The sequence below is a fragment of the Ovis aries genome, chromosome 10 (assembly GCF_016772045.2).
Source record: "Ovis aries strain OAR_USU_Benz2616 breed Rambouillet chromosome 10, ARS-UI_Ramb_v3.0, whole genome shotgun sequence".
In the NCBI taxonomy this organism is placed as follows: Eukaryota; Metazoa; Chordata; class Mammalia; order Artiodactyla; family Bovidae; genus Ovis; species Ovis aries.
This window is the reverse complement of record NC_056063.1, coordinates 44,817,411-44,843,732: the sequence shown is the minus strand read 5'-3', so window position 1 is coordinate 44,843,732 and position 26,322 is coordinate 44,817,411. Positions and strand designations below refer to the sequence as shown.

Genomic DNA, 26,322 nt, shown 5'->3' with positions numbered 1-26,322 from the left:
GTTTCTCCCTTTCTTTTTCTTTTTTTAACAAGAAAGAATGGTGAGATGCCCTGCTAATATTTTACCTAAATTATTTTAAAGTACAATGTTAGAGCCAGCATTTGAATTTGGATTGAGTAATTATTTTTATTATATACCCTGTAACTTATTTCAATGTATAATATCTATGAAACAGTTTGATTTGGGGAGGTAAATATACTAACATGGACACACTCACACATACACCATTTTATATGTTAGGCTTACATTTATAAGATTTTTTATACAGTACTTTGGTCAAGCATTTTAAATTGGCAATAGGTTATATGAACTTTCCATGATCATAATAATATGATCTATATATTGTAAGCTTAAGAAAAAAAGAAATAAAGAACATATAACCATAATTTCTCTAAATTGTAATATCTTATCTTTGTGATTTTGTTAGTAAAGTTTGAATTAAAACCATCCTAAAGTATTTACAGTTAGTAGTCAACTCAAAATATCTTGGTTAACATTTGAGTATTCTTTTTTAAAGTTTTATTAATGAATAATTAACATTCAATGAGCTACACATACATAAGATGTATAATGTGATACTTTGACATGTGTATACATGTAAAAAGGCTTCCCTAGTAGCTCAGATGGTAAAGCATTTTAAAAATTCGATCCCTGGGTGGGGAGGATTCCCTGGACAAGGAAATAGCCACCCACTCCAGTATTCTTGCCTGGGAAACTTCATGGATAGAGCAGCCTGGTGGGCCACAGTCCATGGGATCATCAAGAGTCAGATATGACTGAGTGGGTAACACACAAACATGTAAAACCATCACCGAAATCAGGATAAGGAATATATCTGTCACCTCTTTTCGTGATCCATTTTGTTGCATCTCCTTATCCCTCCCCATGCTCAGGTACTAATGATCTGATTTGTGTCACTCATAATTGATAAGTTTATATGTTTAAGAATTTTAATTAAACTGGATCATAAATTTTTCTTTGTCTGATTTTATACATTCAGCATAATTTTGCACTCAGCATAATTAACCAAGATATTGCACATGTCAATAGTTCTAAATTATTACTGAATAGTATTCCTGTAAATGAATAGATTATAATTTGTTTTTCCATTCACTTGTTGTTGAACATCTAGGTTGTTTTCAGGGTTTGGTCATTACAAGATAGATCTACTATAAGCATTCATGCAAAATGATTTATATTAACATATTTTTTTATTTCTCCTGGGTAAATAGTCAAGAGTGGGATGGCTAAGTCATTTAAAAGCAAAATTGTATAAAACTAGTTTCCAAAATGGTTTTACCATTTCACATTCCCATCAGCAGTCCTAATGCATGTGTAGTGGTATTTCACTGTGCTTTTCACCTTGCATTCTCTTAAATACTAATTATGTTGAGCATTTTAGAGTCATGTATCTTCTCTTGTGCACTGTCTGCTTAGATCACTTACCCATTTTTTATAAGCATTTTTATATAAGCTTTATATAATAAGATTTTTATTATTATTGAGTGTGAGAGTCCTTTATGTATTCTACACACAAGTACTTTATCAGATATATGATTTTGCAAACATTTTTTCCTAGTTCATGGTTCATTTTTTGTTCCTTTACTACTGTCACTTAGTGACTTTTAACATTTTTTTCTGTAGATTATGCCTTTTGACATTTTATCTAAGAAAAATTAATTAACTTAAAGTTATAGAGACTTCTCCTATGTTTTCTTAGAGAAGGTTTGTAATTTTAAGTTTTAAATTTAGGACTATGGTCCATTTTGAGTAAATTTTATGTATTGTGTAGACTAAAATACAAGTTTTAGTACATGGATATCTGCTTGTACTCATTATTCAAAGACTGTGCATTTTCAATTGAATTGTTTTTGCACCTTTGCAAAACTTTATATATGATTGGTTGTATTTTTAGAATCCATTCTGTTCTATTGATCTATTTGTCTATATTTAGACTGATAGCCATAAATTTTAATCACTACAGCTGTGTAAAATGTCTTAAGATCTATAGTGTCATTATTTCTACATTTGTTCTTTTTCAAAGAACATTCTTGGTTGTTGCATACACGTGTGAACTTTAGAATCAGTTTTGCAATTTCTACAAAATGTCTGCTTGGGTATTGAATATAATCATAATAAAACTATAGATTAATTTGGGGTCAGTTTCAATCCTGATAATATTGTATCTTCCAGCCTGTGGACGCAGTATATCTTAAACTTCACCAACACCTCAACTATTCTAATTAGAAAGCTGTATTGCGATATCCTCAAGACAGACACTCCAGGTTTCATGATTCATGAGAGGATGACTCACAGGACTGAGCATACAAACCAATGGCACTGATTTATCAAAAAGATTCAGAGCATAATGAGGAAAGGGAAATATTGTACAGGGCATAGTCTTGGGGAAATCAGGAGCAAGCTTCCAAGGTCAGCATTTCAAATGGAAAAGCACAGGGTACACTTAATTTCCTCTGCAAAGAGTTGTGACAAAGTCTGTGAGTTGTTGTCAACAAGGGAGAGTTTTTATTGACGCAGCTTTTGCTTAGTATATGCCAAAATTCAAGACTCCAAGAAGGAAAGCAGTTGTTAAGCACAAGCCATAATGTTTACATAAATAGTTTAAGCACAGTGAGCCATATATACTACTGAATAGTGGGAACCCTCCTGAAATCTAAGCTTTCAGATACCAATCAAGGGCAAATCTTGTGGGCATGCCTTTTCAATAAGAGCAGTTCAGACTTGCTGTGTTAATTTGTTAATTCTTTCTGCACATATGCTACTGAGAACAATAATCAATTAAAATTAAAGTCACTCTCCTAATGGTCTGAAGTCACAATAAAAATAGAATCTATAAAGATCATACCATCTGAATGTATCCTTTTTAAACTGATTTCACATGATCAATGTTAAAAAAAAACAAGCATATTTTTAAGAATCTTATTGAAATATTTTAGATATATTTCCTCCAAAGATATAAAATCATGACAAAATTTTAAACACATACATATATATGTATATATAATTGTTGGTCTTATAATCAATTGTAAATAATAACAGATTTTATTGTACACATTTTATCTTCCTTATATTTTATATTTTTATTGATATAAGTGTATGGGTGCATATTTAATAAAGCATATGAAATCTACATAAAATATAGGTTTCTACAATTTTTAGAATATTTATTTTGATGTTTATTAATATTCCATAGTATATTTGGACAGGGAGGCCAGGCGTGCTACTATTCATGGGGTTGCAAAGAGTCAAACATGACTGAGCGACTAAACTGAACTGAATATTCCATAAGCTTTAACATATATATGTATAATTACACTAATATAATTAGTCAAAGTCATTTAGACTGGTTGTTTGACATTATTATTGAATGACAATGTTACTGATAATGTGAAATATAAACACCACAAAAATTTTATTGCTATTGGCAAATGTGTCCTCTGTCAAATTGATCATGATATTCAATGTTCTACTAGTTGATAATATCTGAAGTGGGTCCTTGTGCATTTATTAAAATGTTGAAAATTTGTTTATAACTTTTATTATTGATAATGTCCCTCTTTTATACCAAGCTAAAATTTAGGTAGTTAATTTAATTAGCAATTAATATGCAATAAAATGATTTTAATTTCCTTTGAATTTATATCCCAAGGTAAATAGAATTTACCTCTCTCTTTTCTTCATCAAATCCCTTGCTATACTGGGAAGCAGGCTTTAGATTTCCTTGCTTTCATCCTTTCAATGAAACTCATAAATGAAACATAATGCTTTTCATCTATTAAACATGTTAAGTTATGGATGAAATGTCACATTTTAAAGTGAAATTATCCCTCTACAACATATGACTTATTAATTATAAAGGGAAATATTTCTGTAGAAATTTAAGTTTCTTTAAAATAAAAGTATCTGGCAGACACTATTTTAAACAAGATACCAAATTTAACACCAGCAAGAGTGGGATATACTGCCATTATCACTCACTCTGTATACATGGAATGAAAAACATCACTTGTATTGTCTCCCTACCAAAAGGTGTTGGCTAAATCTAATAATGGAGGGAAAATATGACTAATTCACATCAAGGAATTCTACAAAACATCTTGTCTGAACTGCCTTAATATAAATGTCATGAATGACAAAATAGCTGGCAAACTGTTCCAGACTAAAGAAGACTAAAGAGATGTAGCAACTAAATTATGTATAAGACTTCATTGTGTGTGCGTTCATGTGTGCATGGGCACGCACACACTTAGTCGTGTCTGACTCTGTGCAACCCCCATAGGTAGCCCATAGGTTCCTCTGTCCATGGGATTTTCCAGGCAAGAATATTGGAGCTGGTTGACATTTTCTACTCCAGGCGATCTTCCCAACCCAGGAACTGAACCTGCATCTCCTGCTTTCCTGCATTTGCAGGATGATTCTTTATCACTGCACCAACTGGGAAGCCCTTGATTAGATGCTGAATAAAATCAGTTCAGTTCAGTTCAGTTCAGTTGCTCAGTCGTGTCCGACTCTGCAACCCCATGAATCGCAGCACACCAGGCCTCCCTGTCAATCACCAACTCCCAGAGTTCACTCACACTCATGTCCTTTCAGTCAGTGATGCCATCCAGCCATCTCGTCCTCTGTCATCCTCTTCTTCTCCTACCCCCAATCCCTCTCAGCATCAGAGTCTTTTCCAATGAGTCAACTCTTCGCATGAGGTAGCCAGAGTACTGAAGTTTCAGCTTCCTCATCATTCCTTCCAAAGAAATCCCAGGGCTGATCTCCTTCAGAATGGACTGGTTGGATCTCCTTGCAGTCCAAGGGACTCTCAAGAGTCTTCTCCAATACCACAGTTCAAAAGCATCAATTCTTCAGCACTCAGCTTTCTTCACAGTCCAACTCTCACATCCATACATGACCACTGGAAAAACCATAGCCTTGACTAGACGGATCTTTGTTGGCAAAGTAATGTCTCTGCTTTTGAATATGCTATCTAGGTTGGTCATAACTTTTCTTCCAAGGAGTAAGCGTCTTTTAATTTCATGGCAGTCACCATCTGCAGTGATTTTGGAGCCCCCAAAAATAAAGTCTGAAACTGTTTCTACTGTTTGCCCATCTATTTACCATGAAGTGATGAGACCAGATGCGATGATCTTCGTTTTCTGAATGTTGAGCTTTAAGCCAACTTTTTCACTCTCCTCTTTCACTTTCATCAAGAGGCTTTTTAGCTCCTCTTCACTTTCTGCCATAAAGGTGGTGTCATCTGCATATCTGAGGTTATTGATATTTCTCCCGGCAATCTTGATTCAAGCTTGTGCTTCTTCCAGCCCAGCGTTTCTCATGAGGTACTCTGCATAGAAGTTAAATAAGCAGGGTGACAATATACAGCCTTGATGTACTCCTTTTCCTATTTGGAACCAGTCTGTTGTTCCATGTCCAGTTCTAACTGTTGCTGCCTGACTTGCTTATAGGTTTATCAATAGGCGGAAATCCACATTAGGGCAAATACTATTGTTCTTGAGTGTAAAAAATTAACTTCATAAGTGGCTATTTAAAGAATGCTGTTGTTTTTAAAGAGAGGCACACTGAAGTATTCAGAAGTGAAATATGTGTTATTAGAAGTACTATAAAATAATTCATCAACTATAGCATAAACGCACAAACATATACATAAATATAGGAAAATGTTAACACTTTGTGATTGTGTTTTTCTTAGAGAAGTTAAGGAAAAGGTACTTAAGTGCTTATTGTATTATTATTGTAAAGTATTGAAATTTAAAAAATTCAGAATAAATTTTTTGATGTGGGAAAAAAATAAAGGCATTCTGTTTATGAAGAGTTTCCTTAATAAGTATCCTGTCCTTAAAAGCTGAATTTTTGAAAGTAAACAACTTCTCTTAGAATGTGATAAAAACGAATAGTGATTATGAAATAAAGATTCATCTAAGGAAAAAAAAAGTTACAGTATCATCACCAAGTTAAAAAGTGTATTCCAGCTTGCAAGAATATCTTTCTAAATTTTAATTAGATAGCAACATAATAATATAAGCATTAATCAATTATATTCCCTATGGTTTTACACTTGAGGTTCAATTTAGACACTTGAGACAGCTTTCAATTCAAGTATAAGTTTTAACTTATTTTTGGAGTATTAATAGTTTATATATTGCATATTGTTGTTTGAAGCTAATAATTCTGAGTGTGGATTCAGAGCTTAGGCTTCTTGCTTCCCATGTAGCTTTCATCCACTGGGGCTTTTATGTAGGCCTTAGTTAGCCTGTGGGCTTCCCAGGTGGCACAGAAATAAGGAATCTATCTGCCAAGGCAGGAGATACAAGAAATGTGAGTTGGATTCCTAGGTTGGGAAGATCCCTTGAAGCAGGAAATGGCACCCCACTTCAGCATTCTAGCCTGGAAAATTCCATGGACAGAGGAAGCTGGCTGCGTTCAGTTCATGGGGTCACAAAGTTTTGGACACAACTGAGTGATTGAGCACAAAGCACACTTAGCTGGTAGAAAAGAAAGTGTAGGGGTGAGGCACAGTCATATCATAAATGTTGATGTGGTAGCAACACACATCCACTGACATGTGTCATGATGTTAATATGTGACTTGACTCCATGTTCAGGAAAAATCAGTGCAGATATTTCTAGTGAAGGGTAGTCATGCATATCACAAAAGTTAAGATGATATAAATCATTTCTGAGACTACATGACCTAGAAAACCTCACCCAATAGCAATAGAAAACCTGAATGGAACTAAACTACTAAAGATGTGCTGAATTGTTACATGAAAGAAAACCTATATAGTTAAGCCTAGATATTTACACAGATGAAATTTATAAACACTCCAGAAATAGCTCCACTATTTAACAAGTTATACCAGTAGTTAGGAAAAAAAAAAGAAAAGAAAAGAAAAGAAACACTGAAGAGCTCAATTTTGAGGTTAACCGACCAGAAAGAAAAGGAAAGTTCCTCCCCTGGTGGCTCAGATGGCAAAGAATCTGCCTGCAATGCAGAAGACCCAGGTTTGTTCCCTGGTTGGGAAGATCCCCTGGAGAAGGGAATGGCTACCCTCTTCAGTATTCTTGCCTGGAGAAACCCATGGATAGAGGAGCCTGGCGGGCTACAGTTTATGTGGTCGCAAAGAGTTGGACATGACTGAGACACACAACACCGACCATAAAGAAAGAAATATTATAGGAAATTATAGACACAATGAGTTAAATACAATATTAGCAAACACACAACCTGTGTGGTTATAAATATATATACAGATGTTAATTAAAGTCACATAAATATTCCATATTCATATAAACAGTGTATATATTGTCAGAAACTTAGTGTATCTTTGCTCTCCTAAGCTTATAAAAGTGTGTGTGTGCATGCATGCTAAGATGCCTCAGTTGTGCCCAACACTTTGTCACTCTATGGACTATAACCCACCAGGTGTCTCTGTCCACAGGATTCTCCAGGAAAGAATGCTAGAGTGGATTGCCATTTCCTCCTCTAGGGTATCTTCCTGACTCAGGGATTGAACCCTCTTCTGTTGTGTCTCCTGCATTGGCAGGGTGGTTCTTTACTACTAGAGCCTCCTGGAAAGACATGTGTTGTAAAATATTTCTCTCTCTCTCTAGCTTTTCTTTCTTTTTTTTTTTAATTACTTAATTCACAGCTGAAGGAACAACCATAAATCCTGTTCAATAGGATACATGTATTTCAGAGGAAGTTCTGTTTGTGTTTGGATGATTTTGAATATCATACAAATTAAGAAATGCAAGATGCTGGAAGCAATTACTGACCTTTCATGAGTTATATTTATGTGGATTATCAATTTAGGTTCAATCATTTCTAGAAGGTTGGCCTAATGTTTTGAATAATAGACTGGTACATATTATTTCATGCTTTAAACAGTTTCATAATTCTTTTAACATTTAGGTTGCTTGGAATTAAAGGAAGAAACCATTGAAAACCTTCTTGCAGCAGCTTGCCTTCTTCAGCTTCCTCAAGTAGTGGAAGTGTGCTGCCATTTCCTCATGAAGCTCTTGCATCCATCAAACTGTTTAGGAATCCGAGCATTTGCAGATGCTCAAGGATGCATTGAATTAATGAAGGTGGCCCATAGCTACACGATGGTAAGGAAACGTAATTTTTTAATAATAGCAACATAACTGTATTGTCAGAGGTTAAAATAATTACAGCCATTGCATTCAAAATTAAAACCCAAAATTTGTTTTGAATCAGTGGCACATTTTTATCATGAGACACAATGTACTGTATAGTATTTAAGAACCACAAAGTAGAAAAAGACATCACACAATGGTTTTATTATGGCTCCATTTACATTTTATAGACAATATAGATATAGATATTGACTGCTTGGGATTTTAAATGGTTCTTAAAATAATTTTTTTCTTAATTTCTCCCAGGATATCTATCTTTTACGTCTCCTTCCACAGTTGCCTTTCCCCACCTTTTCTTTCTAGTTAAGAGCTAGCAGCTTCTGTCACAAAAATTTTTCTTTTGCATTTTTCAAACAACCTCTCTACCATGGACTCAGGTTTGTGCATGCTAAGTTGCTTCAGTCATGTCTGACTCTTTGCAACGCTATGGACAGTAGCCCATCGGGCTTCTCTGTCCATGGGGATTCTCCAGGCAATACTGGAGTGTGTTGCCATGCCCTCCTCCAGGAGATCTTCCCGACCTAGGAACTGAACCTGTGACTCTTAAGTCTTCTGCACTGGCAGGCAGGTTCTTTACCGCTAGCACCACCTGGAAAGCCCATGGACTGAGGTGTATTAACCAAAATTCAGTGTTGAAATCCTACCCCAAATGTGATGGGTGTTTGGAGATGGAAGCTTTGGAGGTGAGGTCATCATAACAGGCCCCTCAGGATGCCCTTATGAGAAGAGACACTGTAGAATTTGCTTCCCCTCTCTCTTTTTCATGTGAGGACTCAGTGAGAAGATAGCCATCTGACAGCTCAGAAGAGAGTCCTTAGAGAACCCAGTAACACTATATTTTAATATTAAACTTTTCACCCTTCTAAACAATAAGAAATAAATTCCTGTTGTCTAAGTCACCTAGTCTTCAGTATTTTGTTATGGAAGCCTGAGATATCTAGTACACTTTTTATCATAGCATGATATATTAGGTATGCATTTGTCTGTATGATTTATGGAGAAAAAAAGATAGTGATAGTATATTTTAAAGTATTTATTGGGATAGTGAATATTGGATTTCAGAATTGCTGGGAACATTTATACTAAAAGGGAAAATATTTAGGTATGTAAATCAAATGATGTTTGTTTGTTTGTTTTTTAAATTTGTCTTTCTGTACCATTTTTCATAAAAGGTGTAAATTGATTATCAGTCAGTAAATAATCCTGTAATACTATAAGCCTATTTTATATTTTTCTCTTTGATTTATTGCTGTATTTATAGACATATTATATATGTAGATATTTTAACAGAAGGATTAAAATCATTTAAAGTGTACACTTTAAATGGGTAGACTTTATAGTATGTTCTTTAAAAGTTATCTTCATTTTAGAATTGAATAGTCAGTTAGAACATTTTCATACTGATCATTTTATATCCTAAAAACAATCATTCTAAAAATGCTTAATAGAGTGCCTAGAATATAGAAAGCACTATATAAAATGTTAACTGTTTTTACTATTATTATTAATATTATTAATGATTTGATTTTTATCACTGGAACAACCAAATCTAAAGTATATAACTTTCTCTTTGCAACTCAAAGGAGTAATTTATATGAAATAAATCTCATTAAGCTTTATAGTTGCTATTTACTTAGAAACTCTTATTTTGGGATTTAGCACCTTTTAAAATTACTAATGACTATCAGCCATTTAAGTCTCCTTATTGTTATTCTTAGAGAGAATCTCAATATTATTTTAATTCTCTTCTTTAATCCTTTAAGCAGATTAGTAAATTAAATAAAATGTAGAAATAAAGAAAGAAGATGCATGCTTTGTACTTCTATTGTCAAATTCTTTTTCTGAAATATTCTATGACAGGGCACAGTATTACTATTCAAATTATATGAACCATATAATGTAAACAAATACTTCATCTACCAAAACATCAAAACCCAACTGCTGTCATTTAATTATGCACATTTCATTACACGTCGGAGTTCCTGGCTTAGCTAAGCCAAAGAAAAATATGCCTCCATATCCAGTGGGATAATGGTCCCTTCTGGTCTGGTTTGAAATTATTAATTTAATAATCAAAATGTTTACCTTGCAGCTGCTTGAACTGATCTAGAATTTATGACACAATAGTATCAATATAGTTTTTAAACACATTAAAAATATTCTTTACAGTAAAATACACATGTAAAAAGAAATAGGAATGTCCTGGCTAAGACACTCAACATTCTAAACAACTCTATCTTAACTTATTTTTTAGACTATGGATTGATCATGTGTTGTGTTATGCTTGTCAAAATTAAAATGATTTCAATTTCTGTTGGAAACATGAAGGTCCAGTGTGCTGCAGATGCTCATGGAAACATGAAGGTCCAGTGTGCTGCAGATGCTCATGCTCACTGGAAAACATTTTCTGACCAGTTGTCTTCCTAGAGTATTATTTTGCCTCAGTTCTAATGCTTTAAAATGAATGTATCTGATATTATAATTTTTTACCATATATTAGCCTCTGATCCATGTTTAGTCTTGCATATCTCCTCATGTAATCTATTTAATTTATGCTTAAAGAACAAACTTATTAAGCTTTTTTTTCCCCTTCTTCTTCTTCTTCTTCGTAACTCATTCAGTAGCAAAACATCTCAGGGTTTCTACTGAGTAAACTCCGGTACTAAATTAATATATTTATTGGTTCTAAATATACCTTCTTGGCTTCTTTTATACATGGCATTCTTGTTTTAATTCAATTTCCTTATCAAAATATTTTAGATATGAACTTGATCTTTCAACATTCAGATCTTAATTTGCTGAGTGTATGCCTTTGCTTTCTATATGTTGTGCTGTTCCCTTTGGAAATTTCACTTATTTTAATTCAGCTATTGATTTTGTGTGATTCCCAAATCTATTCAGGGAAAGTGACCTTGCTTGGCAGTGGTTCATGTGAGAAATATTGGAAAATTTTGATTACAAGGTCAATATTAGACAGAAGTGTGAAATAGATTCTGAAACATTAATTTACATTTTGGGTGCATGAATATGCAGATACCAACAAGAAAATTGAAGAAAATAGTTCCTTTTACTTTATTACAGTCCAAAATGAAAGCTGTTGTTAATTCTGGGCATCTCATTTTAAAAAAAATTAGCAACAAACAGAAGTAGATGAGAATTATAATAGCAAAATTTTATAACCATGAAATATGAAGAAAAATTGAAAAGATTTGGTTCCTTTGGCTGACTAATATCAACGCATGGAAATAGATATCTTTGTGTATTTGATAGAATGAGTTTTTGTTTGAAACAGCACCGTTTGTGTTTTCTAATCCGTTTTTAATTTTAATAGTATAAACGTAAACTTCTTTCAACTTAAATATCATAGGAAATAATAATATTGGAGTTGAAGTGCTTTGTGTGATGATAGATGAAGGGTTTGGAGTCTCCTTCCATCTTCTGATTTTTCTTTCTCTGCTGCTTGTCTATTTCTACTAATCATCAACATCACTTCCTACCAAGATCAGCTCTGCCTTTAGAGGAGACTCCTGGATCTTCATTTTTAAGAAATTCTCTCCATATGGTTCTGGTTTAGACTTTGACAATTAAAAACATTTATGCAAGGTATAGAAAGTGGAAATGAAGGAGAATCCATTATTTCTGCACAGGTAGATGCAGGCAAATATGTGGATGAATGGAAACATGAAGTAACTTCTAAGTGAGCACTTGAAAGCAATTGGCTTCATTGCTGTAGACTGAGACAGTTGATTGGAGATTTCTGGAGGTTCTTGAGTTCAGTGCATTTGTGGAGTACTTGTCAGAACAGTTCATATTGAACAGAGGTGGAGATCATTAGCAGAAAGTTCCCTGACCTTCATTTCCACAGCTCTTTCAACAGATATTTAAGTCCCCAATTCCCTATCCAAAATCTATTTTACGTAGAAAACATGTTTGTTTGTTTGTTTGTTTTTTAATTGAACAATGTCTTAAACACATACCCCCAAATAGCAGATTTAAACTCCACATTTTGATAGACATAATTCTCCCCACCTAACTTCTGAATAACTGCCTGGGCATTTTTCCTAAAAAAATAAATTGAATTAATTTTACCACTTCTCAGTATGTCCATGACTTCCTTTCACTTGTTCTTTACTCATGATAGTTCTTTTATCTGGAATCCCTAGTATCTAATTCTAAATAACCACCCTCACTTCCCAGTTTAAGTTCACCCATGCCTAAGTATTATTTTAAAATTTTTCATGGCAGTCTCTGTCTTATTTAAATTCTTAATATTCCTTTTGTTAGCACTATATGGTGTCACCATACATTTTCTTATGCAGTTAATTATCCCTTATGTCTTTATGACTGACTTCACAACTACATTGTAACTTCTTTGTGACAGAGAAAAGGTCTTTCCACTGAGATTTGTTTTTCCCAACAAATCTCCATTGAGATTTGTATTTACCTGCATGTGTAATATATTACCTAATTCCTATAGTTCCCATTTGATTTAAGTCATGAATATTGGCTTAAATCTCAACATTCAGAAAATGAAGATCATGGCATCCGATCCCATCACTCCATGGGAAATAGATGGAGAAACAGTGGAAACAGTGTCAGACTTTATTTTGGGGGGCTCCAAAATCACTGCAGATGGTGATTGCAGCCATGAAATTAAAAGACGCTTACTCCTTGGAAGGAAAGTTATGACCAACCAAGATAGTATATTCAAAAGCAGAGACATTACTTTGCCAACTAAGGTCCGTCTAGTCAAGGCTATGGTTTTTCCTGTGGTCATGTATGGATGTGAGAGTTGGACTTTGAAGAAGGCTGAGCCCTGAAGATTTGATTCTTTTGAACTGTGGTGTTGGAGAAGACTCTTGAGAGTCCCTTAGACTGCAAGGAGATCCAACCAGTCCATTCTGAAGGAGATCAGCCCTGGGATTTCTTTGGAAGGAATGATGTTAAAGCTGAAACTCCAGTACTCTGGCCACCGCATGAGAAGAGTTGACTCATTGGAAAAGGCTCTGATGCTGGGAGGGATTGGGGGCAGGAAGAGAAGGGGACGACCGAGGATGAGATGGGTGGATGGCATCACGGGCTCGATGGACATGAGTCTAAGTGAACTCTGGGAGACAGTGATGAACAGCGAGGCCTGGTGTGCTGTGATTCATGGGGTCGCAAAGAGTCGGACACAACTGAGTGACTGAACTGAACTGAACTGATAGTTCCCATGGATATTTAGAATTACTATTCTCAGATCTCCCAAATTCAGTTATTCAGCAAGACTATCCATGTTTTCCCTCTAACTTCTAATGATATATCCTATTGTTATTTTCTTATTCACAAAGTTCCAGCCACGCTGTTCTTCTTGCTATTTTTTGACTACAGCAAGCGTACTATCACCAGATGAACTTTGTGTTGTTCTTTTTAATTCTGCTGGAAATGCTCTTCTACCAAATATTTATATCTTTTCTCTGCCTTATTCAGCATTCTGCTCAGATGTCACTTAGACAGAAATCTCTTCTCTGAATATCCTATTAAAAGTGACATTACTTTCAAAACTCTCTCTTTCCTTAAATGGTTTTCTATCCTTTAGTGTACTTTTGGCACCCCACTCCAGTACTCTTGCCTGGAAAATCCCATGGACGGAGGAGCTTGGTAGGCTGCAGTCAATGAAGTCACTAAGAGTCGGACACAACTGAGCGACTTCACTTTCTCTTTTCACTTTCATGCATTGGAGAAGGAAATGGCAACCCACTCCAGTGTTCTTTCCTGGAGAATCCCAGGGACAGGGGAGCCTGGTGGGCTGCCATCTATGGAGTCGCACAGAGTCGGACATGACTGAAGTGACTTAGCAGCAGCAGCAGCAGCATTCTTGTTTCATATCATTAATGTTTTGTTAAGGGTTGTTGTTGTTCACTTCCACCATAATATGGTATCTCCTAGATAGCATCTATTTAACTTCCTATAGCTTGGAAACCTAGATAGATGTCTCTTCATAGCATTCCTTGTTGAAAGGGGAAGTTACTGTTGACTACTTTGTACCAGGAGGTGTAGAAAGATACAATGTTGACCAAAATAAACATATGTTGCCTTTGTTATTCAGTCACTAGATTGTATCCATCTCTTTGTAACCCCATGGACTTTAGTGCTCCAGGCTCCCCTGTCCTTCACTATCTTCAGGGGTTTTCTCAAATTCATATCCATTGAGTTAGTGATGCTAACTATCTCATCCTCTGCTGCCCCCTTTTCCTTTTGCCTTCAATATTTTCTAACATCAGGGTCTTTTCCAATGAAATTGTAGGATGATATAGGAGATCAAAAAAGGAAAAGCTTTGGCAGTGCAAAATTTTGCAGGGTTAAGGAGACTTTGTTAAAGATTTGTGATGTTATATTAAAACAAGGATATAACATTGAACATTTCTGAGCAAGTAAGAGCCAAGATTTATTTTTAAGACTAATCTTCAGATTGGCCTGAGGAGAAGGCAAGAAGAAGACCAAGAATAAGGTTAGTACTTCATAAGATTATATTATATATAAAAATATGTATATTTACATATACTGGGTGAGTGAGAAAGAAAAACAGAAACTCAGGTAGCTCCTGACATTTTGCCTGATGGCAATGCTTATCTCTACTGGTGTTGGTGGTGCAAAAGTTAAATACATAGTATATACCAGACTTTTTTTTTTTTTCTATGTTTCCCTTTACTTGCTTGGCCACATATTAAAAAGCAGAGATGTTACTTTGCCAAAAAAGGTCTGTAGAGTCAAAGTTATGATTTTTCCAGTAGTCATGTATGAATGTGAGCATTGGACCATAAAGAAGGCTGAGAGCTGAAGAATTGATGCTTTTGAACTATGGTTCTAGAGAAGACTTTTGAGAGTCCCTTTGACTGCAAGGAGATCGAGTCAATCCTAAAGGAAATCAATTCTGAATATTCATTGGAAGGACTGATGATGAAGCTGAAACTCCAATATTTTGGCCACCTGATGTGAAGAGATGACTCAGAAAAGACCTCCAATGCTGGGAAAGATTGAAAGAAGAGAATGGGAAAGAGAATGGGAAAAGAGAATGGGAAAGAGAATGGGATGGCAGATGATGAATTGGTTGGATGGCATCACCACCTCAGTGGACATGAGTTTGAGCAAGCTCTGGGAGATAGTGAAGGCCAGGGGGAAGCTTGGTGTACTGCAGTCCACGGTATCACAAAGAGTCAGACATTACTAAGCAATTGAACAACAACAATATATCAAGCATTGTTCTACATGTTAAACAAACTTTTAAAATTTAATCTTTTCACAACTCTGGCAAAGTATGTGTTATATTCATTCTAAAATGAAATTAAAAGATGCTTACTCCTTGGAAAGAAATTTATGAACAACCTAGATAGCATATTAAAAAGCAGAGACATTACTTTGCAAACAAAGATCCATCTAGTAAAGGCTATGGTTTTCCATTGGTCCTGTATGGATGTGAGAGTTGGATTATAAAGAAAGCTGAGCGCCGAAGAATTGATGGTTTTGAACTGTGGTGCTGGAGAAGACTCTTGAGAGTTCCTTGGACTGCAAGGAGATCCAACCAGTCCATCTTAAAGGAGATCAGTCCTGGGTGTTCATTGGAAGGACTGATGTTAAAGCTGAGACTTCAGTACTTTGGCTACCTGATGTGAAGAGCTGATTCATTGGAAAAGACCCTGATGCTGGGAAAGATTGAGGGCAGGAGAAGGTGATGACAGAGGATAAGATGGTTGGATGGCATCACCGACTTCATGGACATGAGTTTGAGTAAATTCCGGGAGTTGTTGATGGACAGAGAGGCCTGGCATGCTGTGGCTCATGGGGTTGCAAAGAGTAGGACACGACTGAGCAACTTAACTGAACTAAACTGAAGGTTTAGGGAGGCTAAATAACCTACTCAAGAATAGTGAAACATGCTAGAATGGAGATTTAAATATGACAGTGTCTTACTACAAACTCAAAGCTCTATTTAATGTGCTAATTAATTTACATATTACCAGAACATCAAGTTGGATTCCTGATATCCAGAATATTACAAGGCATAGATTACTTGAGACAAATGGACACTGTAAACCTGAAGCATGGATGAGATCAAAGAATTCCATTAAGATTTTGCTCCTCAGTTTTATCATTTCCCTGTTTGCTTCACCCTTGCTTTCTACCCAGCGCTACCAGCATGCCTTGAAAGATTCCACAATGTTTACCCTAGAAGCAGAAGCAGTTTCAGTAAAACTAATTGGAGGCTGCTATGATCAGTCAGTAGCTTCAAAAACCAGGTGTTTCACAGATGGAGCATGAAGCCTTCCAAACTCAGTATAAGAACAGCAGCCCTTTCAAAGGCCAGAACCCAAAATCTCTTGTACATAGTTCACGTGTCCTTTAGAGCTGTAAAAGTAATGCCAGAGAAAATAAACTTTATTGATATGGTTTCTGTTTATGGTTTTGAAATATCTGACATTTCTCATGATTTCTAATCAGCAGCATTTTTTTTTAATCTTTACCAAAAGTCCAACAAATAAACATAAACTAGAATTTGCTTTTAGAGAGCAAATGGAATTTAAATGTCTTTGTTTTCCTACATTGTCAAAATAAAGTTCACTTCATCCATATTCTCCTCAGGACTCCTATGTGATGTATTAGTACTAAAATTTGCTGTGAACTTTTTTTCTGTCTGTTTTCCATTCATTGCTTTGTGTTAGGCCCTTTGAATATCTCATTTACAAACATGGTGTGAATAATGAGTTTAAATCAGTATGTAAATATCAACCTGAAGCTTAGCCAAATTTGATTTTCAGAATTTCTTTGTAAATTGAAGTGAAGGTGTTGAGTGAGTGTAATAAGTTGCTTGAAGGACAACCACCACCTATATTTAATCCTCACAAACAGTGAGAAGCATGCAGAGGCCTCTATAGAAAGGAACCTCCTCTCATCTTGTTTTTGTTTATGCTTTCCTTTACTTGCTTTGCCCCTAAATTAGACTGACAACTCTTCACAGGTAGTTTTAGTTTGAGTTATTACTCACAGTCATTGGTAAAATTTTAATCTATTGCCTACAACTGGAAGTTGATTTGAGTGGAAGAATTTAGAAAATTGTCTTTAAATTGCTTAGTGTTGTGCACAAAGAGGATATTCAGATTATACCAGATAAACTGACAGAAATGTATAATAAATAGTAATATTATAATAAATAAATATTCACTTACGCAATTGCAGCTTTGACTATATAAATTTTTTAATTGTTAGGATTCTAGAAAATAACCACAATAAAATGTCCATTTATGACCATTTCAAAGACTAATTAAGCATACTCAAAGAGGATCCAAGGAAAATTGTAAACTTTTTAAGGATTCATTTCAGACAAAGTCCATTTCTTCTATTCAGATGCTCTTTGAGTATGTTTCTATTTTAGGTTTTCATATTCAAATGGAAGATATTCTATTTTAAGAAATACATCCTTCTGCTTTGTTGTTGATAATGGTGAAGATGATAATATTCACCTACTTGAAAAACACTCCATCATTGTAGGAATTCTTTCATTTGCATACTCTGATTTTATTTTCATTTATTTTACTGAGCTATTTCTAAAATACAATGATTTGGCACACAGCTGTATAAAGTCACACCACTTGCACACACACACACACACAAGCAAAATCTACTATTAAAATTATTAAAATGTATTAAGTTATTTGGGGCTTCCCAGGTGGCTATACTGATAAAAGAATCCTCCTGCAAAGGAGACACAGGAGAGGCAAGTTTGATCACTAGGTTGGGAAGATCCCTGGAGGTAGGCATGGCAACTCACTCAAGTACTCTTGCCTAGAGAATCCTATGGACAGAGAAGCTTGGTGGCCTATGGTCCATAGGGTTATCTACCAGATTTAAATCTTTGTTGAGTTGCTATATCATGAATTGATTCTGTGGAACAATACAATGAATGAAATTCCAAGAAGGAACATTAATGTCAAAAAAAAATTCCTATAAACCCAAATCTAAAGGATTTTCAGAGTCACTTGTAAGTAGTATTTAATTATTTGAATTATTTAATCCATAGAATTTCATTCTATGAAAAATAATATTTCTACTTTGTTAGAATAATTCTAAAAGGGCTTGCTAGGTGACGTCAGAAGAAGGAAAAGCCAGAAACTTTTTGGCTATAGTGCCTTTCATTTTGCAAATCAGTTCTTCAACAATGAAATAAATAACTTGCTTTTCTTCTGAATTTTTACATGCCTATGAAAACCTGATTTTCTATGCATATGAAAGTTTCACGTTATTACAAAAATTTGCACCTATGAACTAATGTTATAGAATATTTATATTTTCTGATGAGTTAATGAATTACTCACCAGGGAACTAATTTCTTTTTACGCTTCCATTTAGATTTTGCTTTCAATGTCACTTCTGTTAAGGACTACACATGTGCTTAAAGATCTTTAATAGTACTTTTTAAAAGAGTAATAAAAGGAAGAGGGATCGATTATTGTTCACAAGAAACATGCTAAATCAATCCTTGCCAGAGGGGAAGCCCAGGCTGCCCTTTGTACACAAGGCAGCATAGAGCTGGGGCTGATCATTACCTTAAAATAATACTTTCAGAAATGTAAAACTAGACACAACTCAACAAAAAATAGCTTCTAATACAGAACTGGATGTTCCTCCCAGACCCCAAGTTACTCTAAATATGTTAAATTTTCTGCACAGAGGTGGACTTAATATTCCATGAGGCACAAACTACATCTGACTTGTTCACTGCTATACTCTTAATTCTTAGGATAGCATCTTTCTCATTGTAGACACACAATAAATGATGTTTGAAAGAATAAATGAGTTCTTCCACATATTAATAATTTGAAATACTATTAAAATTTGCCAACTTAAATTAAATATGAATATTAATAATTTGAAGTGATACATATTATCTCTGAGCTTTCCAGGTGACTCAGTGGTAAAGAAACCGTCTGCCAAGCAGGAGATGTGTGTTAGACCCCCTTGTGGAAAATATCCCCTGAAGAAGAAAATAGCTACCCACTCCAGTATTGCTGCCTGGGAAATCCTGTGGACAGAGGAGACTGGTCCATGGGGGTTGCAAAGACATAACTCAGTATTAAGCAACAGCACTCTTATCAGCAATAATAAAAAATATTTATATGGTGCTGACACGACTGAAGCGACTTGGCAGCAGCAGCAGCAAATTTACTTTTCATATCTCTTTATTAAAAATATGTATAAATAAATAAATAGTAAATGCTTATAGAATGTATCATGATCTCAAAGTTCGTTAGCTGTGTTTTTAATCAATAATTTCTAAACGTTTTAATAAGTAACATTTTTTGTTCCACCTACTGTGTATGTATATTTTTTAATTGAGTTTTCAGTGGACCTATTTCATATTCAAGGTCTATATTCAATATTTTTTATTATTTATAATAAAAAATGTTCATTTAAATTTAATTTTATTGACGATCCTCTTGATATCCATAAATACATATAAAATCTTGTGATTTAATAGAAAGAATATGTACTACAAAAAATAGAAAAAATATGTAGTACAAATATGTACTACAAAGAAAGAATTGTACTACTAAAAATAGTAGGCCAAGTGTATCCAATTGTCACATATGATAGCTAATTATATAAAATAATACATAATTAAAAGTTTCCAGATGACAGAAAGCTGAAATTACAAAGATTTAATAAAGGAGATTCAAATCCTGACCTAAATAAATTAAATAAATAGTTTACTTTAGATGATGAGTTTTATTCCAATAAGTGTCCTATTGTATTTTTTTTTAATTTTAGTTGTTTATTTTTTTGTTACTTTACAATACTGTATTGGTTTTGCCATACATCAACATGAATCCACCACAGGTGTACATAAGTTCCCACTCCTGAACCCTCCTACAATCTTTACTTGAACAACAAAAAACCTATTTTAGTTTTGTTAGAGTTATATAATTTATAATTAGTAAAAAGCTTTCTGAAAAATTATGAATTTAAACATTTTTAAACAAAATGGACTATTTATTCTATCCTAAATCAAAGTAGATTTGTTTAAAGACTCAGATTACTAAAGCCAGATATACTACTCTAAACATTTGTTAAATACGATTTGCAGTTTAATTGGAGTTAGAGGGAAAAGAAGAGATTGTAAACATATGGGTATAGATGGAATTCATTTCTTCTCCAGTTCTATTTGAAAGGAAACTGACCTGATTATTAATGTATGAAGCATTGTTTCTATTTTTACTTCTGGCATAGGGAAACTAATAAATGAAGATAACTAAGAGACAAAAAGACAGGATTAAAGGAAATTTAGAAAAAGTACATACTTTTCAAAAGAAATGTATTGTAATTGAAATAGAAGAAAATTGATGAAGCTAAAATTAGATTTATTATATGTAGTGATTAAGATATATGAATCCATTTATATGTACAAATACATATCTTTAATACCATTGCAAATATTAATCAGAAGAAAGGTTGTATTTTAAGTAGTAAACTCTGTAATAATTCTTGTTTATATGGCTTCAGATAGTGACATTGACTACACATATAACATATATCATCATCACCATTATCATAATATTTTTTATATTTAAAAAATTTACATTTCTGACAAATGACTAAAAGAAGCATAAAAATATAAAAAATAATTAGGATATCATCTTCATTAGTTAGGCTTGCCCTGTCATATGTGCCACAGATATCATTTGAGGATGTAGTAATGGACTTATTTTTCTTTGAAACAATAATGTGGAAAATTATATTTTCTTAATTATTCAGAAAGACTTGGGAAAAGTTGGCATTCAGTTCCGTTCAGTTCAGTCGCTCAGTCATGTCCGACTCTTTCCACCCCATGAACCACAGCACACCAGGCCTCCCTGTTCATCACTATCTCCCGGAGTTCACTCAGACTCAAGTCCATCGAATCAGTGATGCCATTCGGCCATCTCATCCACAGTCGTCCCCTTCTCCTCCTGCCCCTAATCTCTCCCAGGATCAGAGTTTTTTCCAATGAGTCAACTTTTCTCATGAGGTGGCCAGAGTACTGGAGTTTCAGCTTCAGCATCATTCCTTCCAAAAGAAATCCCAGGGCTGATCTCCTTCAGAATGGACTGGTTGGAACTTCTTGCAGTCCAAGGGACACTCAAGAGTCTTCTCGAGCAACACAGTTCAAAAGCATCAATTCTTCAGTGATCAGCCTTCTTCACAGTCCAACTCTCACATCCATACATGACAACAGGAAAAACCATATCCTTGACTAGACGGGCCTTAGTCGGCAAAGTAATGTCTCTGCTTTTGAATATGCCATCTAGGTTGGTCATAACTTTCCTTCCAAGGAGTAAGCATCTTTTAATTTCATGGCTGCAAGCAACATCTGCAGTGATTCTGGAGCCCAAAAGATAAAGTCTAACACTGTTTCCACTGTTTCCCCATCTATTTCCCATGAAGTGATGGGACGGGATGCCATGATCTTCATTTTCTGAATGTTGGGCTTTAGGCCAACTTTTTCGCTCTCCTCTTTCACTTTCATCAAGAGGCTTTTTAGCTCCTCTTCACTTTCTGCCATAAGGGTGGTGTCATCTGCATATCTGAGGTTATTGATATTTCTCCCAGCAATCTTGATTCAAGCTTATGCTTCTTCCAGTCCAGCGTTTCTCATGATGTACTCTGCATAGAAGTTAAATAAGCAGGGTGACAATATACAGCCTTGACGTACTCCTTTTCCTATTTGGAACCAGTCTGTTCCATGTCCAGTTCTAACTGTTGCTTCCTAACCTGCATACAGATTTCTCAAGAGGCAGGTCAGGTGGTCTGGTATTCCCATCTCTTTCAGAAATTTCCACAGTTTATTGTGATCCACCCAGTCAAAGGCTTCGGCATAGTCGATAAAGCAGAAATAGATGTTTCTCTAGAACTCTTTTGCTTTATCCATGATGCAGCAGATGTTGGCAATTTGATCTCTGTTTCCTCTTCCTTTTCTACAACCAGCTTGAACATCAGGGAATTCATGGTTCATGTATTGCTGAAGCCTGGCTTGCAGAATTTTGAGCATTACTTTACTAGCATGTGAGATGAGTGCAATTGTGCGATAGTTTGAGCATTCTTTGGCATTGCTTTTCTTTGGAATTAGAATGAAAACTGACCTTTTCCAGTCATGTGGCCACTGCTGAGTTTTCCAAATTTGCTGGCATATTGAGTGCTGCGCTTTCACAGCATTATCTTTCAGGATTTGAAACAGCTCAATTGGAATTCCGTCACCTCCACTAACTTTGTTTGTAGTGATGCTTTCTAAGGCCCACTTGACTTCACATTCCAAGAGGTCTGGTTCTAGATTAGTGATCACATCATTATGACTATCTGAGTCGTGAAGATCTTTTTTGTACAGTTCTTCCGTGTATTCTTGCCACCTCTTCTTAATATCTTCTGCTTCTGTTAGGTCCAGACAATTTCTGTCCTTTATCAAGCCCATCTTTGCATGAAATGTTCCCTTGGTATCTCTAATTTTCTTGAAGAGATCTCTAGTCTTTCCCAATCTCTTGTTTTCCTCTATTCCTTTGCATTGATCACTGAAGAAGCCTTTCTTATCTCTGCTTGCTATTCTTTGGAACCCTGCATTTAGATGCTTATATCTTTCCTTTTCTCCTTTGCTTTTTGCCTCTCTTCTTTTCACAGCTATTTGTAAGGCCTCCCCAGACAGCCATTTTGCTTTTTTGCATTTCTTTTCCATGAGGATGGTCTTGATCCCTGTCTCCTGCACAATGTCAAGAACCTCATTCCATAGTTCATCAGCCACTCTATCTATCAGATCTAGGCCCTTAAATCTATTTCTCACTTCCACTGTGTAATCATAAGGGATTTGTTTTAGGTCATATCTGAATGGTCTAGTGGTTTTCCCTACTTTCTTCAATTTAAGTCTGAATTTGGTAATAAGGAGTTCACGATCTGAGCCACAGTCAGCTCTTGGTCTTGTTTTTGTTGACTGTATAGAGTTTCTCCATCTTTGGCTGCAAAGAATATAATCAATCTGATTTCGGTGTTGACCACCTGGTGATGTCCATATGTAGAGTCTTCTCTTGTGTTGTTGGAAGAGGGTGTTTGCTATGACCATTGCATTTTCTTTGCAAAACTCTATTAGTCTTTGCCCTGCTTCATTCCGCATTCCAAGACCAAATTTTCCTGTTACTCCAGGTGTTTCTTGACTTTCTACTTTTGCATTCCAGTCCCCTATAATGAAAAGGACATCTTTTTTGGGTGTTAGTTCTAAAAGGTCTTGTAATAAAACCATTCAACCTCAGCTTCTTCAGCATTACTGGTTGGGGCATAGACTTGGATAACTGTGATATTGAATGGTTTGCCTTGGAGATGAACAGAGATCATTCTGTCATTTTTGCGATTGCATCCAAGTATTGCATTTTGGACTCTTTTGTTGACCATGATGGCTACTCCATTTCTTCTGAGAGATTCCTGCCCGCAGTAGTAGATATAATGGTCATCTGAGTTAAATTCACCCATTCCAGTCCATTTTAGTTTGCTGATTCCTAGAATGTTGACATTCACCCTTGCCAACTCTTGTTTTACCACTTCCAATTTGCCTTGATTCATGGACCTGACATTCCAGGTTCCTATGCAATATTGTTCTTTACAGCATTGGATCTTGCTTCTATCACCAGTCACATCCACAGCTGGGTATTGTTTTTGCTTTGGCTCCATCCCTTTGTTCTTTCTGTAGTTATTTCTCCCCTGATCCCCAGTAGCCTATTGGGCACCTAATGACCTGGGGAGTTCTTCTTTTGGTATCCTATCATATTGCCTTTTCATACTGTTTATTAAATATTAAAAATTTGAAAGTCTCAATACTGTCCAAAACTCTAAACCTTGGTTTGTAGCTATCCAACCACTTGGTATATATTTAACAGACTGTTTCAAAGCCTTTAGTGATTTGTGATGGTTTGGTTGTGAGTAGATTTAAGCATCACTTGGCATAGGAAAGAATATTATTTTACTAGAGGATTTAGGCTGAAAAATGGACAGTCTGATGAACTCACTTGAAATCTATCACAGTAAATTGACACTCTCTTTTTCTTCTTTTAAAATCATGAAATGCTCTGAGAATTACTGCCTTATTTTTTTCAAGATGGCATAAATATGAGTGATATATCCCAGCTTAGTAGAAATAAAACTTGGTAATAAACATAACTTAAGCTAAACAAGAACAAAATTTACAAACTACTAATAGTATATTCATCTTTTGATAGCTGAGGCCATGGAACTGGAAATTGATGAATCTTCAGTTTTCATGCCAAAATTAAAAAAAAAAAAAATTCTAATAGATCAACAGATGAAAAACTGACTCCAAGATTCAGTTTGGGTGAAGAGCATGATAGAGTACAACCATAAACTCTTCATTCAGTGATATTCCTCAATGTTAAACATTCAGTTCAATTCAGTTGCTCAGTCGTGTCCTACTCTTTGTGACCCCATGACTCACATCACACTAGGCCTCCCTGTCCATCACCAACACCCAGAGTTTACTCAAACTCATGTCCATCTAGTCAGTGGTGCCATCCAGCCATCTCATCCTCTATTGTCCCCTTCTCCTCCTGCTCCCAATCCCTCCCAACATCAGGGTCTTTTCCAATGAGTCAACTCTTTGCATGAGGTGGCCAAAGTATTGAAGTTTCAGCCTCAGCATCAGTCTTTCCACTGAACACCCAGGACTAATCTCCTTTAGGATGGACTGGTTGGATCTTCTTGCAGTCCAAGGGACTCAATAATCTTCTCCAACACCACAGCTCAAAAGCATCAGTTCTTTGGTGCTCAGCTTTTTTCACAGTCCAACACTTACATCTGTACATCGTCACTGGAAAAACCATAGCTTTGGGTAGATGGACCTTTGTTGGCAAAGTAATATCTCTGCTTTTCAATATACTATCTAGATTGGTCATAACTTTCCTTCCAAGGAGTAAGCCTCTTTTAATTTCATGGCTGAGAAAATAAATGTATCTTACTGATCATAAAACCAAAAACTGACATAGTAATCTGGAGTATCCTTTGGTTACTTAGAAAAAGCCAATATAATGTACACTAGAATTAGATTTTAAACATACATAATTCCCTGCAAATATTAGTTTTTAGCTGTTTTAACTCAAAACTACCATTGGTTAGGTGTGAGAAATATGCCACCCCTGGAATTTGGAGTTCAATCACACCATGGGAAATATGTGTCTAAGATGGTGAAAAGCATGTCCCAAAATTAAACTAAATATCTACCATTATTAATAGTTGCTTTAATTGCTAAAAAATTAAATTAAAATGTATATTCATTTTTTATTTACAACTTATGGAATATTGTTGTTGTTTGGTCTCTAAGACATGTCCAATTCTTTGTGACCCCATGAATTGCAGCATGCCAGGCTTCTCTTTCCTTCACTATCTCCTTGAGTTTGACCATTGAGCTGATGATGCCATCCAACCATCTCATTCTCTGTCACCTCCTTCTCCTCTTGCACTCAATCTTTCCCTGCATCCGAGTCTTTTCCAATGAGTTGTCTCTTCACATCAGTTGGCCAAAATGCTGGAGCTTCAGCTTCAGCATCAGTCCTTCCAATGAATATGCAGAGTTGATTTCCGTTAAGTTTGAGTTGATTTCCTTTATGTTCAAGGGATTCTCAAGAGTCTTTTCCAGCACCACAGTTCAAAAACATCAATTCTTCAGCACTCAGCCTTCTTTATGGTCCAACTCTCACATCCATACATGACTACTGAAAAAAACATAGCTTTGACTATATGGAATTTTTCTGTCAAAGTGATGTCTCTGCTTCTTAATACACAGTCCAGGTTTGTCAGGGCTTTTCTTCCATAGGACAAGTATGAATATAATATTCCATATATTATAGACATTATAGATATATATATAGATTTTGATTAGTTATTGATTTGAAAGAAAGAAGCAAACATATAAAACACACTGGAGTTGATGAACAAGAACTAATCAAAAAAATATTAATTGGTGTGACAAGACAGTTAAATAATACATGTATTCATTCTCTAAAAAAAATGGTGAACATCTTTTCAAGTAGGTATCTATAGAAAAATTTTGTTCTCCTTAAATCTGTATACTATGTGAAAT

The 26,322-nt window shown here is 35.2% G+C and overlaps 1 protein-coding gene across 1 annotated transcript in view; it reads left to right on the top strand.

Moving 5' to 3' along the window:
* KLHL1 (kelch like family member 1) overlaps positions 1-26,322 on the top strand; it is a 548,398-nt gene that overhangs the window by 253,104 nt on the left and 268,972 nt on the right. Inside the window, exon 4 of the mRNA XM_004012176.6 lies at positions 7,942-8,138. Coding sequence (XP_004012225.1) covers positions 7,942-8,138 — 197 coding nt within the window. The remainder of the gene's footprint in view (positions 1-7,941; positions 8,139-26,322) is intronic.